This window comes from Scyliorhinus torazame, chromosome 9 (assembly GCF_047496885.1).
Source record: "Scyliorhinus torazame isolate Kashiwa2021f chromosome 9, sScyTor2.1, whole genome shotgun sequence".
In the NCBI taxonomy this organism is placed as follows: domain Eukaryota; kingdom Metazoa; phylum Chordata; class Chondrichthyes; order Carcharhiniformes; family Scyliorhinidae; genus Scyliorhinus; species Scyliorhinus torazame.
The window spans coordinates 104,369,051-104,389,441 of record NC_092715.1 but is presented as its reverse complement, the minus strand read 5'-3'; the positions used below and the strand labels follow the sequence as shown (position 1 = coordinate 104,389,441).

The 20,391-nt window shown below is 50.4% G+C and overlaps 1 protein-coding gene across 4 annotated transcripts in view; it reads left to right on the top strand.

Moving 5' to 3' along the window:
* The window catches only part of chd1 (chromodomain helicase DNA binding protein 1), a 299,232-nt gene that overhangs the window by 87,360 nt on the left and 191,481 nt on the right, over positions 1-20,391 (top strand). For 3 of the 4 annotated variants that reach the window (XM_072516362.1, XM_072516361.1, XM_072516364.1), the window contains 3 exons: positions 3,848-4,058; positions 4,501-4,605; positions 13,703-13,779. In XM_072516362.1, coding sequence (XP_072372463.1) covers positions 3,848-4,058; positions 4,501-4,605; positions 13,703-13,779 — 393 coding nt within the window. The remainder of the gene's footprint in view (positions 1-3,847; positions 4,059-4,500; positions 4,606-13,702; positions 13,780-20,391) is intronic. The other variant, XM_072516363.1, reaches the window with a different exon arrangement.

The following is a 20,391-nucleotide window of genomic DNA, read 5'->3' as shown; positions in this document are numbered from 1 at the left end:
CCCTCTTTCACCAGCTGGTTGACTCTCAGATATAACAGTTGGTGTCTAGGACCTTCGTGTCACCAAGGGCGGCCACTATCTTTAATAAAGACAAAATAAGTAATAAATTAGATGTGAATCACTTTGGGTCATCCTGAGGAATGTCATAATGTGCTGTATCAGTGAAAGTTAACTTATTCTTTCCACATCTTGGCTTAGAACATACAGTGCAGAAGGAGGCCATTTGGCCGATCGAGTCTGCACCAACCCACTTAAGCCCTCACATCCAATCTATCCCCGTAACCCAGTAACCCCTCCTAACCTTTTTGGCCACTAAGGGCAATTTATCATGGCCAATCCACCTAACCTGCACGTCTTTGGAATGTGGGAGGAAACCGGAGCACCAGGAGGAAACCCACGCAGACACTGGGAGAACGTGCAGACTCCGCACAGACAGTGACCCAAGCCGGGAATTGAACCTGGGACCCTGGCGCTGTGAGGCAGCAGTGCTAACCGCCGTGCCACCATACTGCCCCACCCTGCCCTGCCCCATGGGCAAGAGAGAAGTATACATAATTGGAAACAAACTTGAAGTGCTATCTACTTGCGCTACCGTGCTGCCCACATATAATAGTTATGTTGATAAATGGAACATTAGCACTATTTTCTAACATATGACCATGCAAAATTGTTTAATTATCCTGACTTGGGAGCTGCAAGGGAAATTTAACTGGCAGAAAGAAAAGCTTTTACACAAAATTAATACCACTTAAATCTAAAGTTGGGATCATATTTGCCAGTGCAAGTAACGATATTAAGGTTTAAAGATAAATAATACCATTATAAATTAATATGGTGGAAGGTTTGGATTTCATGTATACAAGTGATTAAAGGCAAATATACAATTCATGAATTATATGAAGTATTGAAACCAATGATGGTTACAAAGATTAGAGAATGCATTGCATTTATCCAAATGTCTGGCAAGTTCACCATCCTAATACCTTTTTCATTTGTTTCCATATGTTATAATGGCAGATGCTAGGCTTAAAAACTTGATACCCTTAATCATAGAATCGACAGTGCAGAAGGAAGCAATTTGGCCCATCGAGTCTGCACCGGCCCTTTGGAAAGATCACCCTACTTAAGTCCACGCCTCACCCAATCCCCGTAACGTAGTAACCCCACCTAACCTTTTGGACACAAAGGGGCAATTTAGCACAAATCCACCTAACCCCCATATTTTTGGACCGTGGGAGGAAACCGGAGCACCAGGAGGAAACCCATGCACAGGGAGGAAATGCAAACTCCACACACAGTCACCCAAGGCTGGAATCGAACCTGGGGCAGTGCTAACCGCCGTGCCACCGTACCGCCCTGCCCTGCCCCATGGGCGAGAGAGGAGTATACATAATTGGAAACCAGTTTGAAGTTGAAAAATTCAAATTTTTAAAAATAAGATTGCTTAGTTCCCATACCTTTTTTTTGGGGGGGGAGAAAAGACCTGAAACAGCTTTAATATTTAAAAATAATGATTAATTATAGTGCATTATATGTATTCACAAAACATGAGCTTGTCCACATTGGCAGTGGTATTATTTAAATGGAGAGAGATTACAGAACTCTGCGGTACAGAGGGATCTGGATGTCCTGGTACATGTCATAAAAATATATGATGGTGAAGCACGTGATTAGGAAGGGAAATGGAATGTTGGTGTGTATTTTAAAGGGAATGGAATGCAAAACAAGGGATGTTTTGCTGCAATTGGACAGAACTTTGAGACCACGTTTGGAGTACACTGCAGTTTTGGTTACCTTAGTTAGGATGCAATTACATTAGAAGTAGTTCAGAGTGAGGTCACTCGACTAATTCCTAGAATGAGGAGGTTACCTTATGAGAAAAGGTTGTATAGGTTAGGCCTGTATCCATTGGCGTTTAGAAGAATAAGAAGTGATCTTATTGAAACATAAAAGATCCAGAGGGTGCTTGACAAGGGTGTATGTGAGGGGATATTTCCCCCTTATGGGAGCGATTAGAACTAGGACAGTTTTAAGAATAAGGCTTTCCCATTAAGACCAAGATGAGAATGTTTTTTTTTCTGAGGGTCGTTGGACCAGAGAGCAGTGGAGACAGGGTCATTGAATATTTTAAAACCTGAGTTAGATAGATTCTTGATAAGCGAATTGAATGTTGTATGGACTAGGTAGGCAAGTATAGTTGAAGTCACAATCGGATCAACCATGGTTGTATCAAATGGCAGAGCAGACTTGAGGGACTGAATGACCTACTCCTAATTCTTATGTTTATAGGTGTTTCAAAGGAAGAAAAACAGTGTCAGCAGGCATAGAGAGGCAGAGAAAAGTTTATAGACAGGTTTTCACATTTTCTTAGATATAAGCTAAGGAATTAACATAGTTAAATAAGTGAAAAAGTATGCTTTCCATGTAATTTTGGCTTCGGCATTGCAGAGAATGGGTGACTCTGTCTTTGGGAGTGGTTCCACTCTACCTATTTCGTCGTAGCCAGAGAATCTTCATAGAATTTACAGTGCAGAAGGAGGCCATTCGGCCCATTGAGTCTACACCAACCCTCTGAAAGAGCACTCCATCCAAACCCACTCAACTGCCCTATCCCGATAACCCCTTAACCTAAGCTACACATCTTTGGACACCCAAGGGACAATTTAGGATGGCCAATCCACCTAACCTGCACATCTTTAGGCTGTGGGAGGAAACCGGAGCAACCGGAGGAAACCCACTCACACACGGGGAGGATGTGCAGACTCCGCACAGACAGTGACCCAAGCCAGGATTCGAACCTGGGACCCTGGAGCTGTGAAGCAACAGTGTTAACCACTATGCTACCGTGCCGCACCCATAACGTTACGCCACCGCCTCCCCTTGGCAATGGTTTCTCTTCCCAGCCTGCATTATCCTGGACCCGCTCCGACTTCTTCTGAATGTGGCGCCCCACCATCATATGTGTATGCTGATGACTCCCTTTCTGCCTCTTGTGTTGTCAGATTGCTTCTCTGATATCCAGTCCTGGATGCAATGATGCTTCTAAACATTGGGAAAGCTGCAGCTATTTTCTTTACTCTGCACCACAAATTCTGTCCAGTTATGACCAACATCCTATCTTCCATTCTCCATGTATTTAAGTCCTGTTCACCTACCGCACCTATGCTAATTGACGTATATCAGTTCCCCAGCCGGGAACACCATGACTTTAAAAATTATTCTCCTTGTGTTCAAATCTCTCCTCCCTATTTTTATAACTTCCTATAACCCTTCTCCAGTTCTGTTTTCCTCCAGCTTTGTCATCTTTGACATTCCCTCTTTCACTCCACCGTTGATGAGTGTGCCTTCAGGCATTCAGCCTCTAATTCCTGGAATTCTTTTCCCTACTCCCTCCCTCCCTCCCTCCCTCCCTCCCTCCCTCCCCCTCCCTCTCTCTCTCTCTCTCTCTCTCTCTCTCTCTCTCTCTCTCTCTCTCTCTCTCTCTCTCTCTCTCTCTCTCTCTCTCTCCTCCCCCCCCCAACCACACGCGCGCACGCACACACACAACCTCTTTTGCATTTAACTTTCTCCTTGAAGCTAACTTTCTCATTGTCCAAGCCTTTTGGCCACCTGATCTGGCATCTCCTCCTTTAGCCCTTTAGCTCTGTCAGTTTCTCCATGGTCTACACTCCTGTGAAACACGTTGAGTTGTTTATCTATGTTATATGAATATACATTTTGTTCTTGTTTCCAAACCTGTTTGCAGAAATCTATTTTATAGTAGTAGTAAAGTTTAATAGTAGAGAAGATTTGGTCAAGTTATGTGTACGTGCTGATCTGCATTAGTAAAACTCAATTTTCTTTTTAGCCAGTCAGACAAGGAATCTGGTTCAAGTTCTGGGAGTAGCAGTGATGGAAGCAGCAGCCAATCAGATAGCAATGACTCCAGTGACTCTGATAGCGGATCAGACTCGGGAAGCCAATCTGATTCTGATTCATCTGGATCAGAAAGTAACACGTCTTCATCCAGAGGAAAACGACCAGTTGAAAGCAAAGTTCCAAAAACTGATGGAGCAGAGGTGAATACAATAAGTCTTGTATAACTGATTCATATTTGTTTTGATTTTGATTTTAAGAAATGGTTCTTGAAATTGCAGTTGACAGATTTCAGTCATTAGAACTCTGCACAATGTTATCTGCTTGACACAAAAAAATGGCAAACTACAATTGGGCAGAAAATATAACTTAATTGGAGAAAAGAACATTTTAATTGTTTGTATTAAACTTTAGATTGCTAGTAAGATATAGGAGCAGAATTAGACCACTTGGCCCATCGGGTCTGCTCCGCCATTCAACCATGGCTGATATTTTTCTCATCCCCATTCTCCGCATTAATTATTAATCCACTCATTAATCAAGAACCTATAAAGACAGTCAGTGATTTGGCCTCCACAGCCTTGAGGGTTTGGATCATGAGTGCATGTTTTGGATTTTGACCCTCTTTCCCCTATTCTGTTGCAGTTTTGGAAATCCAATCCAAGTATTTTAGCTGTGCAGCGATCTGCCATGATGAGGAAGCAGCAACAACTACAACAGCAACACCTTTCTTCAAACAACAGTTCGGAGGTTTGAAATTTGATTAAAATTCGTGACTGAGAGGCTTTTTATTTCGCTGGAGCAGACAGTTATTGAACTGTGATAAGACTAACAACATGTGCTTAATACAGCAATGTGATTGTAGCAACATAATATAAAAAACCTGGGAATTTACATTGAAGCGGAATCATTCAATTCAAATTGACTCTCAAATCATATGAACAAAGAGCAAGAGAAGGCCATTCAGTCCCTCTATCCTGTTCCACCTTTTAATAGGATCATGGCTGATCTGATTGTAACCTCAAATCTGCATCCCGTCTTCACCCAATCATCGCTTTGCTTCCCAAGAATCTACCCGCCTCTGCCTTAAACACATTCAAAGACTGCTTCCATCACCTTTTCAGGAAGAGAGATCCAAAGCGAGACAATCCTGAGAGAAAAAAATGACACTTCATCTTTGTTTTAAATGGGCAATCCCTTATTTTTAAACAGTGACCCGAGTTCTAGATTTTCCCAAAAAGAGGAAAGATCCTCGTCAAGACCCTTCAGGATCGTTGTTTCAATCAGGTCACCTCTTATTCTTCTAAACTCCAGTGGATACAAGTCTAGCCTGTCCGACCTTTCCTCATAAGCCAACCCACACATCCCAGGTATTAGCCTGGTAAACCTCTGAACTGCATTTACATCCTTCCATAAATAAGGTGACAAATACAGTATACAATATTCCAGATGGGGTCTCTCCAATGCCCTGTGCAGCTGAAGCATAACCTCCCTACTTTTATAATCAATTCCCCTTGCAATAAAGGAGAACGTTCGATTGGCTTTCCTAATTTTTTGCTATACCCACATACTGGTCTTTTGCGATTCATGCACTAAGACACCCAGGTTCCTCTGCACATTCGAGTTCTACCATCTTTCACCATTTACATTATATGCTTTGCTTTTATTCTTTCTGGCAAAATGGAACATCTTATATTTTCCAACATTAAACTGCCATTTGCCAGATCTTTGCCCACTAACTTAACCTATCTATATCTTTTGTGGCCTCCTCATGTTCTCTTCACAACTTATTTTTCCTACCTATCTTTGTGTCATCAGCAATTTTAGCAATTACACCTTCAATCCTTTATAATCTTTATTGTCATAAGTAGGCTTACGTTAACACTGCAGTGTTACTGTGAAAAGCCCCTAGTCGCCACATTCCGGCGCCTGTAACAGAGGGAGAATTCAGAATGTCCAATTCACCTAAACAGCATGTCTTTCAGGACTTGTGGGAGGAAACCAAAGCACCTGGAGGAAATCCATGCAGAGTTAGGGAGAACGTGCAGACTCTGCACAGATTTATCCAAGTCATTTATATAAACTCAACATTTGAGGTCCCAGCACTGATCCCTGTGACACATCACTCATTACATCGTGACAGCCTGAAAAGACTCATTCATGCCTACTCTGTGCTTCCTGTTAGCCAGTCAATCATCTTTAAATATTTATTAAAGGTTTTTCATAAAATATCAATAACAAAATGAGAAAGAAAAAAGAACCGAACAGGGTTAAGTACAAAACACATCTAAAAAAGCAACCCCCCAACCCCCCCCCCCCGTACCTAAATAATAAATGAACATTAACACCCCGACTTAAGACAACAGGTGTATACACCCCCTCAGAACCCTTCCAGTGTAAATAACATAAACAAAATAAAGTAACCCCCCCACCCCCCGAGCTGCTGCTGCCATTGACCAATGTCTATCGTTCTGCCAGAAAGTCTAAGAACGGTTGCCACCGCCTAAAGAACCCTTGTACCGACCCTCTCAAGGCGAATTTCACCCTCCAATTTAATGAACCCTGCCATATCGCTGATCCAGGATTCCACGCTTGGGGGGCCTCGTATCTTTCCACTGAAGGAGAATCCTTCACCGGGCTACCAGGGACGCAAAGGCCAGAATTCCGGCCTCTTTCGCCTCCTGCACTCCCGGCTCCTCTGCCACCCCAAATATTGCGAGCCCCCAGCCCGGTTTGACCCTGGATCCTACCACCCTCGACACCGTCCTCGCTACGCCCTTCCAAAATTCCTCCAGCGCTGGGCATGCCCAGAACATATGGGTGTGATTTGCTGGGCTCCCTGAGCACCTAACACACCTGTCCTCACCCCCAAAGAACCTACTCATCCTTGTCCCGGTCATGTGTGCCCTGTGCAGCACCTTAAACTGTATGAGGCTGAGCCTCACGCATGGAGCGGAAGAGTTCACCCTCCCTAGGGCATCTGCCCACATCCCCTCTTCGATCTCCTCTCCCAACTCCTCCTCCCACTTACCTTTCAACTCCACCACCGAGGCCTCCTCCTCCTCCTGCATCACCTGGTAAGTTTCCGAGATCTTCCCCACTCCCACCCACCCCCCCCCCCGAGAGCACCCTGTCTTGTACTGTGTGTGGCAGTAGCCGTGGGAATTCCACCACCTGCCGTCTGGCAACTTTCGTATCCCTGCCCTGTGCCACCCCGAAAACCCTCCACCTGTTCTTCCTGGGGCGAACCGGTGGTTCCCCCGTAATGGGGTCTACGCCAAGGCCCTAACTTCCGCCCTGCCGCCTCCACTGCCCCCAAACTTTGAGGGCCGCCACCACCACCGGGCTCGTGGTATACCTCCTTGGAGGGAGCGGCAGCGGCGCCGTTGCCAGTGCCCCCAGACTCGTACCGACACAGGACGCCGTCTCCAGCCTCTTCCATGCAGGCCCCTCCCCCTCCATCACCCACTTGCGCACCATTGTCGCATTGGCGGCCCAGTAGTACCCACAGAGGTTGGGCAGCGCCAGCCCCCCCCTATCTCTACTCCGCTCCAGGAACACCCTTCTCACCCTCGGAGTCCCTCGCGCCCACACAAACCCCATTATACTCCTGTTAACCCGTCTGTAAAAAGCCTTCGGGATAAACACGGGGAGGCACTGGAACAGGAACAAAAACCTTGGGAGCACCGTCACTTTGATTGACTGCACCCTACCCGCCAGGGACAGCGGCAACGCGTCCCACCTCTTGAACTCCTCCTCCATTTGCTCCACCAGCCTTGTAAAGTTAAGCCTATGCAGGGCCCCCCAGCTCCTGGCCACCTGGACCCCCAAATATCTGAAGCTCCTCTCCGCCCTTTTTAGTGGGAGCTCGCCAATCCCCCTCTCTTGGTCCCCGAGCTGAACTACGAACAGCTCGCTCTTCCCCATATTGAGCTTGTACCCCGAAAAGTCCCCGAATTCCCTAAGGATCCTCATTACCTTGGGCATTCCTCCCACCGGGTCCGCCACATACAGCAGCAGGTCGTCCGCATAAAGCGACACCCTATGCTCCTCCCCACCCCGCACCAACCCCCTCCAGTTCCTCTACTCTCTCAGTGCCATAGCCAGGGGTTCAATCGCCAGTGCGAAGAGCAGGGGGGACAGGGGACACCCCTGTCTCGTCCCTCGGTGCAACCGAAAGTACTTTGACCTCCTCCTATTTGTGGCCACACTCGCCATCGGGACCTCATACAACAGCCTAACCCACCTGACAAACCCCTCCCCAAACCCAAGCCTCTTCAGCACCTCCCACAGGTACCCCCACTCTACCCTATCGAAGGCTTTCTCAGCGTCCATCGCCACCACTATCTCCGCCTCCCCCTCCCTCGCCGGCATCATGATAAGGTTCAAAAGCCTCCGCACATTCGCGTTCAACTGTCTCCCCTTCACAAACCCTGTCTGGTCTTCATGGATGATCTGCGGCACACAATCCTCAATCCTCGTGGGTAAGACCTTTGCCAGCACCTTGGCATCTACATTTAGCAAGTAAATCGGTCTGTAAGACCCACATTGCAGGGGATCCTTGTCCCGCTTCAGGATCAAGGAGATCAGTGCCTGGGACATCGTCGAAGGTAAAGCCCCCCCCCCCTCCCTTGCCTCATTGAAGGTCCTAACTAACAGCTGGCCCAACAGGTCCATAGATTTTTTATAGAACTCGACCAGGAAACCGTCCGGCCCCAGTGCCTTCCCTTCCTGCATGCTTCCTATCCCTTTGATCAGCTCCTCCAGCCCAATCGGGGCCCCCAGTCCCGCCACCAGTCCCTCTTCCACCTTTGGAAACCTCAATTGGTCCAGGAAACGGCCCATCCCTCCCTCCTCCCGTGGGGGCACGGATCGGTACAATTCCTCGTAGAAGTCCCTGAAGACCCCATTGATGCCAACCCCACTCTGCACCACGCTCCCTCCCCTGTCCTTAACTCCCCCGATCTCCCTAGCTGCGTCCCGCTTCCGAAGCTGATGCGCCAGCATCCGGCTTGCCTTTTCCCCATACTCGTAGACCGCCCCCTGGGCCTTCCTCCACTGTACCTCCGTTTTCCTGGTGGTCACCAGGTCGAATTCGGCCTGGAGGCTGCGCCTCTTCCTCAACAATCCTTCCTCAGGTTCTTCCGCATACCTCCTGTCTATCCTCACCATCTCCCCCACCAGCCTCTCCCTCTCCCCCCCGCTCCCTCCGCTCCTTGTGGGCCCTGATGGAGATCAGCTCTCCCCTCACCACCGCCTTCAGTGCCTCCCATACCATCCCCACTCGGACCTCCCCATTGTCGTTGGCCTCCAAGTACCTCTCTATACTTCCTCGGACCCGCTCGCTCACCTCCTCGTCCGCCAACAGCCCCACCTCCAAGCGCCACAGCGGGCGCTGGTCCCTCTCCTCTCCCATCTCTAAGTCCACCCAATGCGGAGCGTGGTCCGAAATGGCTATTGCCGAATACTCGGTATCCTCTACTCTCGCTATCAGCGCCCTACTCAAACTGGAAAAAGTCGATTCGAGAATAAGCCTTATGGACATGTGAGAAGAATGAAAATTCCCTAGCCCCCAGCCTTGCAAATCTTCAAGGGTCCACCCTTCCCATTTGGTCCATAAATCCCCATAACACTCTAGCCGCCGCCGGCTTCCTACCCGTCCTTGACCTGGAGCGATCCAGTGCAGGATCCAACACCGTGTTAAAGTCTCCCCCCATTATCAGGCCCCCCACTTCCAAGTCTGGGATCCGACCCAACATACGCCGCATAAAACCCGCATCGTCCCAGTTCGGAGCATACACATTGATCAGTACCACCCTCTCTCCCTGCAACTTACCACTTACCATTATGTACCTCCCGCCATTATCTGCCACAATGCTCGGTGCCTCGAATAACACCTCCTTCCCCTCCAAGATCGCCACCCCTCGATTTTTGGCATCTAGCCCCGAGTGAAACACCTGACCTCCCCACCCTTTCCTCAGTCTTACCTGGTCTGCCACCTTCAGGTGTGTCTCCTGGAGCATAACCACACCCGCCTTGAGCCCCTTCAGGTGCGCGAACACGCGGGCCCGCTTAACCGGCCCATTCAGTCCCCTTACATTCCAGGTTATCAGCCGGATCAGGGGGCTACCCGCCCGCCGACTAGCCATGACCCCTCCTCGGCCAGCCACGCGCCCGTGCCCCACACCCAGCCCGTTCCCCACAGCGGCATACCCCCGTCTCGACCCACCCCACTCGCTCCAGCTCCTCCTTGATCTTAGCAGCAGCAACTCGATCTCCCCCACCCCCCCCATCCTAGCTGGTTTACTCACCCCATTGCACTTCTGCAAGTCAGCTGACTCCTGCCACTCCCGCCTCCCCTTCCACTCCTCCCATTGTGTGGCACACCCTCCTCTCCCGCTCCCCATTCACAGGCTCTCCCCCTCCGTTCGAGGCACGGGAAACAATCCTTGCTCCTCCCCCCCCCCCCCCCCCCCCCCCCCCCCCCCCCCCCTCGGCGCGTGAAAAAATCCCGCGCTCTCCACCTATCCGGCCCTGCCACCAACCAAAACAGTGCCCAACCTGTCCCATCCACCCTCCCACCAACCAAAACAGTGCCCAACCTGTCCCATCCACCCTCCCAACCCGAAAGAGAAAAACACAGAGTAAAAGAAACCCAAAGCAATGCAAAGACCCCCCCCACCGAACCAAAAATAGGCATAACGTATCCACCGCAGTCCCCAATCGCCCATCCCGACCCTCAGTCTGTGTCCAGCTTCTCGGCCTGAACAAAGGCCCACGCCTCCTCCGGAGATAATGGTGCCGGTCCTTGTAGGTAACCCACAGTCGCGCCGACTGCAACATGCCAAACTTCACCCCCCTCCTGTGCAGCACCGCCTTCGCTCGATTGTACCCGGCCCCCTCTTCGCCACCTCCGCACTCCAGTCCTGATATATCCGAACTCCGCGTTCTCCCACCTGCTGCTCCTCTCCTTCTTGGCCCACCGGAGCACACACTCCAGATCGACGAAACGATGGAACCGCACCAGCACCGCCCGCGGAGGCTCGTTAGCCTTGGGCCTCCTTGCCAACACTCTATGGGCCCCTTCCAGCTCCAGGGGCCCCGCTCCCATCAGTGAGTTTAACATGGTGATCACATAGGCCCCCACGTCCGGCCCCTCCGGGAGGCCCAGAATCCGCAGATTCTTCCGCCTCGACCGATTCTCCATCTCCTCGAACCGCTCCTGCCATTTCTTGTGGAGCGCCTCGTGCGCCTCCACCTTTACCGCCAGGACTAAGATCTCGTCCTCATTGTCAGAGATCTTTTGTTGAGCCTCTCGGATCGCCACCCCCCGGGCCGTCTGTGTCTCCAGCAGCTTATCAATAGAAGCCTTCATCGGCTCTAGCAGGTCCGTTTTAATCTCTCTGAGGCAGCGCTGGATACCCTCCTGTTGCTCCTCCGCCCACTGCCTCCATGCTGCCTGGTCTCCGCCCGCCGCCATTTTGTCCTTCTTCCCTCCCTTCTTCTGGTCCACCACCACCTTTTTTGTCACCCCGCTCCTAGTTAAAGCCATATACTGACGGGGAGCTATTATTAACTCCTTCCCACACCGGGAAACGTCGAAAAAGTGCCCTTGGGGGCCCTGAATAGAGCCCAAAAGTCAGTTTTTGCGGGAGCCGCCGAATGTGCGACTTAGCTCCGCATAGCCGCAACCGGAAGTCTAGAGAGGGAATCCTTTTGGCAGTGTTCACTTCACCAATCTGCCCCAAAATGTCTGTGGAAACTCCTGAAAAAGGTCTAAGAGTCCATTCCAGACTGGAGCTGCCGAATGCGCGACGTACTCCTCCATGGCCGCCACCGGAAGCCTCGTCCCCGCTTCTTCAGTGGCCTTGGTGAGATCTTTTCACAGTTGTTCCCTCTGCTGTTAGAATTCACCTTTGATAAAGGCCCTCAGGTCAGTTTGCAGCTTTAAGCTTGCCCTTCCCCCGCCTGCATGCTGGAAGAGGCCCTGTTTATCCTGCAGTTGCAGCCAAATCATTTACTGTTTCTGCCGGGTCTGGTAGCCAAAAGACATAACATTCCTGGGGGACACTGTCAGGGGAATGTTGCAGTCTTCTTGCCACACCTGGAAATGTCAAACAAATGCCGTGGGGGCCCTGTAAAAGAGCCCAAAAGTCCGTTCCAAGCGGGAGCTACCGAATATGCGACCTAGCTCTGCATAGCCGCACCTGGAAGTCCTCCCCAGTCAATCTTCTAACCATGCCAATATGCAATATGTTAAATATTATTTCCTTTACACAAACCATCTTGACTTTGCGTGATTACCTTTGAATCTTTCCAAGTGACCTGCTTATAGCTTCCTTAAGAACAGTTTCCAACATTCTCCAAACAACAGATTTTAAGCTGTTTACTGGCCTGTAGTTTTCAGCTTTCTGTCTCTCTCTTTTTTTGAAATCATCAGTCAATGGGACCACGCTAATTTATTTCTTATGAAAAATCAAAGCATCTTGCCCTCCTTTCATTTGCAATTAGAGTGGTATCTAATACCAGGTGTAATGGAGTTCTGAACGTTACTGGAAATCTTTCTTTTTTTTCCTGTTTATTCTTTATGGGATGTGGTCAGCATTTGTTGTCCATTGCCCTTAAACTGAGTGGCTTGCTAGGCCATTTCAGAGGGCAATTAAGAGTCTGTGAGTCTGGAGTCACATGTCGGCAGATTTCCTTTCGTGAAGTGGTTTACAACAATCCATGATAGTTTGATGGTCACCATGACTGAGACTAGCTTTCAGTTCCAGATTTATGATTTATTAATTGAATTTAAATCCCACCAGCCATTGTGGGGGTTTGAATCCGTGTCCCCAGAGCATTTGTAGTGGTTCTCTGAGAGACAGCGTAGTCTGATAATCGTTTGATATCTAATTTTACAAACGGTCAAGATGCAAACAATGCAAACCTATCTTGAAATGTCATGAAATATCTCCCGTGCTTACTCAGCATACCTCTAATGTTAGCAAACAGAGACTCGGTAGATTTTGCCATCCCCTTATTGTTAAATATTTTTCCAAGATTTTGGTTGCAGCTGTTAAATTTTGATCATTTTAAAAATTCCATTATAATTTAATTCTGCAGTGTGATCGTGCATAGAAATTGACTTTGATATATACCAAATAGTGTGTTTGGGGGGGAGGGATTTGTACTTTCTCCCCATGCCTGCATGGGTCTCACTCTCTCAACCCAAAGGTGTGCAGTTGGGTGGATTGGGCATGCTAAATTGCTCCTTAAATGGGGAAAAAATGAATTGCGCACTTTAAATTTATATTTAAAAAAAATGAAATATGCCGAATAGTAATTGCTGTGGATAAAGTAAGAAGTCTTACAACACCAGGTTAAAGTCCAACACCATCGCCATTGAATGGTGAATCCCCAGGATTCACCTGAGGAAGGAGCTGTGCTCCGAAAGCTAGTGATTCGAAACAAACCTGTTGGACTTTAACCTGGTGTTGTAAGACTTCTTGCTGTGCTCACCCCAGTCCAACGCCGGCATCTCCACATCATGGCTGTGGATTAAGGTGAATCAAATTAGATTTAAATTTGATGCTTTTCTACTGGATCCTATTGTTAAATATATAAACTATAGATTTGGCATCTATCCTCTACCTATTCGTGAAAATTATTCTTTTGGACTTGCAATAATAAGACGCCCCCGTATCCCATGAAAAGTCTGTGTGTGTATATGTTGTGTTGTCACTTTGCAGTATAATTTATATTTGTGAAAGTGACATTGACTCCACATTTGTTTACAAAATCTTTTTGCACGGTGAGCTTAGTACATTTGAACAGGTTTATTTTGCGTTGTACTTCGTTTCAGCAGGAATCATCAAGCAGTGAAGATTCTGACGACGATTCGTCCTCGGAGAACACTGCCAAACATGTGAAACGCAGAGAGTAAGCCAATATTTCAATTGCTTTCTTTATGGTTAATTGTGGCTTTTATTATTTTTCACAGATGGCATGTTCTTAGGATAGTATGTTTGCAGGAATTTTACTGAAGTCAGCGTATGGAGAATGTAATTTTGATGAGATTTACTAGAATGGCAAATGAATATAAACAAAAATCATTAATATTTCCTACGATGCATTGAATGCAGTCTCCAAAAATCAGTGCTCTAAGTACATGCCACCTGAAAAGCAATTCTTCTGTGCACTCTGTTCATCGTTTGCTCTTTTCAGTGTGTACTTGCCCCCCCCTCTCTGCCCTCCCCCTCCCCCCTCTCTGCCCTCCCCCTCCCCCCTCTCTGCCCTCCCCCTCCCCCTCCCCCCCCTCTCTGCCCTCCCCCTCCCCCCCCTCTCTGCCCTCCCCCTCCCCCCCTCTCTGCCCTCCCCCTCTCTCCCCTCCCCTCACGCCCCCTCTCTCCCCTCACCCCCTCTCTCCCCTCCTCTCACCCTTCTTTCTCCCCCTCTTGCCCCTCTTTCTCCCCTCCCCCCTCTCTCCCTCCGCTTCTCTCCCTCCCCACTCCTCTCTGCCCGTTCCTCTCGTCCCGTTCCCCTCGTCCCGTTCCTCTCGTCCCGTTCCTCTCGTCCCGTTCCACTCGTCCCGTTCCACTCGTCCCGTTCCCCTCGGCCCCGGCCCCCCGGCCCCTCGGCCCCGGCCCCCTCTGCCCCGGCCCCCTCGGCCCCGGCCCCTCGGCCCCGGCGCCTCGGCCTCTGCCCCTCGGCCCCTGTCCCGCCCCCCGCCCCCTCCCGCCCCTCCTGCCTCCCTCTCTCTGCCTCCCTCTCTCTGCCTCCCTCTCTCTGCCTCCCTCTCTCTGCCTCCCTCTCTCTGCCTCCCTCTCTCAGCCTCCCTCTCTCTGCCTCCCTCTCTCTGCCTCCCTCTCTCTGCCTCCCTCTCTCTGCCTCCCTCTCGCTGCCTCCCTCTCGCTGCCTCCCTCTCGCTGCCTCCCTCTCGCTGCCTCCCTCTCGCTGCCTCCCTCTCGCTGCCTCCCTCTCGCTGCCTCCCTCTCGCTGCCTCCCTCTCTCTGCCTCCCTCTCTCTGCCTCCCTCTCTCTGCCTCCCTCTCTCTGCCTTCCTCTCTCTGCCTCCCTCTCTCTGCCTCCCTCTCTCTGCCTCCCTCTCTCTGCCTCCCTCTCTCTGTCTCCCTCTCTCTGTCTCCCTCTCTCTGCCTCCCACTCTCTGCCTCCCACTCTCTGCCTCCCACTCTCTGCCTCCCACTCTCTGCCTCCCACTCTCTGCCTCCCACTCTCTGCCTCCCACTCTCTGCCTCCCACTCTCTGCCTCCCACTCTCTGCCTCCCACTCTCTGCCTCCCACTCTCTGCCTCCCACTCTCTGCCTCCCACTCTCTGCCTCCCACTCTCTGCCTCCCACTCTCTGCCTCCCACTCTCTGCCTCCCACTCTCTGCCTCCCACTCTCTGCCTCCCACTCTCTGCCTCCCACTCTCTGCCTCCCACTCTCTGCCTCCCACTCTCTGCCTCCCACTCTCTGCCTCCCACTCTCTGCCTCCCACTCTCTGCCTCCCTCTCTCTGCCTCCCTCTCTCTGCCTCCCTCTCTCTGCCTCCCTCTCTCTGCCTCCCTCTCTCTGCCTCCCTCTCTCTGCCTCCCTCTCTCTGCCTCCCTCTCTCTGCCTCCCTCTCTCTGCCTCCCTCTCTCTGCCTCCCTCTCTCTGCCTCCCTCTCTCTGCCTCCCTCTCTCTGCCTCCCTCTCTCTGCCTCCCTCTCTCTGCCTCCCTCTCTCTGCCTCCCTCTCTCTGCCTCCCTCTCTCTGCCTCCCTCTCTCTGCCTCCCTCTCTCTGCCTCCCTCTCTCTGCCTCCCTCTCTCTGCCTCCCACTCTCTGCCTCCCACTCTCTGCCTCCCACTCTCTGCCTCCCACTCTCTCTCCGCCCCCCTCTCTCTCCGCCCCCCCTCTCTCTCCGCCCCCCTCTCTCTCCGCCCCCCTCTCTCTCCGCCCCCCTCTCTCTCCGCCCCCCTCTCTCTCCGCCCCCCTCTCTCTCCGCCCCCCTCTCTCTCTCTCTTCCGCCTCGCGTCTGCCAGCTGGTTCTTCCACGAGCTTGATTGCTCTCTCTGGTGGCTGTCTTGATTCTGTCTCCCTTTTTTTCGTACCCCCCAATGCGATCTTTGTTTCTGTGTTGCCAGTGCTTCTGTGCAGTCATGATGGTATCCACCTTTTTGAAAAATGTATAGAGCTTTTTGTGGTATACAAGACAAGGAGATAAGTATGGACAAACAGTAGGAGACAGCGGATAAAGAAAAATATTAAAAGTACATCAATTTCAATTATTTCCGTACATACATTGTTGTTCTTTTTCTTATATTATTTACAGTTGTGGTCGCGATTTCCTGTTTTTTGATCCACAATTTTTACTTTTGTTCTGGCTGTTTCCTCTGCCCCTCTCCCCGCCCCTCTCCCCGCCCCTCTCCCCGCCCCTCTCCCCCCCCCCCTCTCTTCCCCCCCCCTCTCTTCCCCCCCCCTCTCTTCCCCCCCCCTCTCTTCCCCCCCCCTCTCTTCCCCCCCCCTCTCTTCCCCCCCTCTCTTCCCCCCCCTCTCTTCCCCCCCTCTCTTCCCCCCCTCTCTTCCCCCCCCTTTCTTCCCCCCCCTCTCTTTCCCCCCCCCTTCCCACCCCCCCCCCCCCCTCTTCCCACCCCCTCTCTCTGCCCCCCCTCTCTCTCCCTCCCTTCTTTTTCCACCTTCCTTCATTTATCTTGCCTTCTTCCACCGTCTGTATTTGTACTCTGCTCCTGTTATGCTGGTGTGGTACTGTTTCTTTTGTTGGGCATGGATGAGTTCTATGTCCACCTGCCCCCCCAGCCTGTCCCTTCCTTGTTGTGTTGTGGCTACCTTCTCCTGTTCCTTCAGTTCTTAGATGTTGGCTACAAGCAGGTCATAGGATAACCGAGTGAATGGTTCCCAAGTTTTGTCGAAGCCCTCCTCCGACCCTTGAATGGCAAATTTAAATTTCTACACTTCCGATAGGTTGGCAGCCAGTCTGCAGCTTTGGGTGGTGCTGCTGATTGCCAGCCTAGCAGAATTCTCCGGTGAGCGATTAGCGAGGCAAGGGCGTCGGCTCTCCTCCCCATGAAGGGATCTGGCTGTCCTGATAACCCAAAGACTGCCACTCTTGGGCAGGGATCCGCCCTCACCACCTTGGACATTGCTGCGATGAAGGCTGTTCAAAACCCAGCAAGTCTGGGACAAGAACATGTGGGCATGGTTGACTGGGCCTCCTTGGCACCATTCGCATTTGCCTTCCACCTCCGGGAAAAACCTGCTCATTCGGGTTCTGGTTAAGTGTGCTCTGTGTACCACCTTTAGCTGCATTAGGCTTAGCCTTGCGCATGTGGAGGTGGAGTTGACCTGTGCAGTGCTTCACTCCAGAGTCCCCACCCTATTTCAAACCCCAAGTCGTCCTCCCACTTCTCGCTCGTCTCGTCCAGTTGGGTGTTAGAACATAGAACATTACAGCGCAGTACAGGCCCTTTGGCCCTCAATGTTGCGCCGACCTGTGAAACCACTCTAAAGCCCATCTACACTATTCCCTTATCGTCCATATGTTTATCCAATGACCCTTAGTGTTGGCGAGTCCACTACTGTTGCAGGCAGGGCATTCCACGCCCTTACTACTCTCCGAGTAAAGAACCTACCTCTGACATCTGTCTTATATCTATCTCCCCTCAATTTAAAGCTATGTCCCCTCGTGCTAGACATCACCATCCGAGGAAAAAGGCTCTCACTGTCCACCCTATCCAACCCTCTGATCATCTTGTATGCCTCAATTAAGTCACCTCTTAACCTCCTCCTCTCTAACGAAAACAGCCTCAAGTCCCTCAGCCTTTCCTCATAAGATCTTCCCTCCATACCAGGCAACATTCTGGTAAATCTCCTCTGCACCCTTTCCAATGCTTCCACATCCTTCCTATAATGCGGCGACCAGAATTTCACGCAATACTCCAAATGTGGCCGCACCAGAGTTTTGTACAGCTGCAACATGACCTCATGGCTCCGAAACTCAATCCCTCTACCAATAAAAGCTAACACACCGTACGCCTTCTTAACAACCCTCTCAACCTGGGTGGCAACTTTCAGGGATCTATGTACATGGACACCGAGATGCCTCTGCTCATCCACACTGCCAGGAATCTTACCATTAGCCCAGTACTTTGTCTTCCTGTTATTCCTTCCAAAATGAATCACCTCACACTTTTCTGCATTAAACTCCATTTGCCACCTCTCAGCCCAGCGCTGCAGCTTATCTATGTCCCTCTGTAACTTCTAACATCCTTCCGCACTGTCCACAACTCCACTGACTTTAGTGTCATCTGCAAATTTACTCACCCATCCTTCTACGCCCTCCTCCAGGTAATTTATAAAAATGACAAACAGGAGTGGCCCCAAAACAGATCCTTGTGGTACTAGTAGCTGGACTCCAGTCTGAACATTTCCCATCAACCACCACCCTTTGTCTTCTTCCAGCTAGTCAATTTCTGATCCTAACTGCTAAATCACCCTGAATCCCATGCCTCTGTATTTTCTGCAGTAGCCTACCATGGGGAACCTTATCAAACGCTTTACTGAAATCCATATACACCACATCAACTGCTTTACCCTCATCCACCTGTTTGGTCACCTTCTCAAAGAACTAGGGGCAGCACGGTAGCAGTCTGGATAGCACAATTGCTTCACAGCTCCAGGGTCCCAGGTTCGATTCCGGCTTGGTTCACTGTCTGTGTGGAGTTTGCACATCCTCCCCGTGTGTGCGTGGGTTTCCTCCGAGTGCTCCGGTTTCCTCCCACAGTCCAAAGATGTGCAGGTTAGGTGGATTGGCCATGATAAATTGCCCTTAGTGTCCAAAATTGCCCTTAGTGTTGGGTGGGGTTACTGGGTTATGGGGATAGGGTGGAACTGTTGACCTTGGGTAGGGTGCTCTTTCCAAGAGCCGGTGCAGACTCGATGGGCTGAATGGCCTCCTTCTGCACTGTAAATTCTATGATAAATTCAATAAGGTTTGTGAGGCACGACCTACCCTTCGCAAAACCGTGTTGACTATCTCTAATCAAATTATTCCTTTCCAGGTGATCATACATCCTATCTCTTATAAACCGTTCCAAGATTTTGCCCACAACAGAAGTAAGGCTCACTGGTCTATAGTTACCAGGGTTGTCTCTACTCCCCTTCTTGAACAAGGGGACAACATTTGCTATCCTCCAGTCTTCTGGCACTATTCCTGTAGACAAAGATGACTTAAAGATCAAAGCCAAAGGCTCAGCAATCTCCTCCCTAACTTCCCAGAGAATCCTAGGATAAATCCCATCCGGACCAGGGGACTTATCTATTTTCACACTTTCCAGAATTGCTAACACCTCCTTATGAACCTCAAGCCCTTCTAGTCTAGTAGCCTGAATCTCAGTATTCTCCTCGACAACATTGTCTTTTTCTGTGTGAATACTGACGCAAAATATTCATTTAGCACCTCTCCTATCTCCTCGGACTCCAAGCACAACTTCCCACTACTGTCGTTGACTGGCCCTACTCTTACCCTAGTCATTTGTTTATTCCTGACATATCTATAGAAAGCTTTAGTTGGCCCCCCCCTTGGCAGTCGCCCATACATGTCACCACAGTTCCCTTTCCCTAGGATGTCAGTGTCCAGCAGGTCCTCTAGCAATGATTGTTTTGTGGTTGTGGATATGTCCTCGTTTCCCTTCGTAGGAAGTTTTTGATGTGTACTATAGTTCACTATAGGTTCCCTGCCTTGTGCATCTGTGCAGCTGGAAGTACTTAGTCTGGTATTATTTGTCCGTACGCTCACTGGGTGAATCCTGTTCCAAGCCCGAACCGCTCCAGTACCTCTATAAGCTACTTCCATTCGACTCTGTCAAAGGCTGTTTTTGCGTCCAGGGAGACGATTACCTCCGGTGTTCTCTCCCCGGGTTGGGTCATGATCACGTTCAGCAGGTACCTGATGTTAGCTGTATACCCTTGACAAAGCCGTCTGGTCTTCTGCTACCACCTCTGGCACGCAGTCTCCTCCAGCCTTTTGGCGAGTATGTTGGCCAGTATTTTCGCATCTGCGTTTAGCAGCGACATGCGTCTGTAGGAACCGCATTCTGTTTGGTCTTCGTCTTTCTTCGCTATCAGCGAGACTGAGGCTTGTGCTAGCTTGTGCCCCTTGCCAGTGAATCTATGAACATCCCCTGCAGGTGCGAGGTCAGTGCTGTCACAAATCTTTTGTAGACGTCCGCTGAGAAACCGCCAGGTCCCGGCGCCTTCCCTGCAGGATGGAGCTGATACGCACCATGAATTCTCCTAGTTCTTTTTTTTTCAATTGAGTACCCAATTCATTTTTTCCAATTGAGTGGCGATTTAGCGTGGCCAATCCACCTACCCTGCACATCTTTTGGGTTGTGAGGACGAAACCCACGCAAACACGGGGAGAATGTGCAAACTCCACACGGACAGTGACTCAGAGCAGGGATCGAACCTTGGACCTCAGCGGCGCGAGGCAGCAATGCTAACCACTGCGCCACCGTGCTGCCCTCGACTTCTCCCAGTTCTAGTGGTGCATC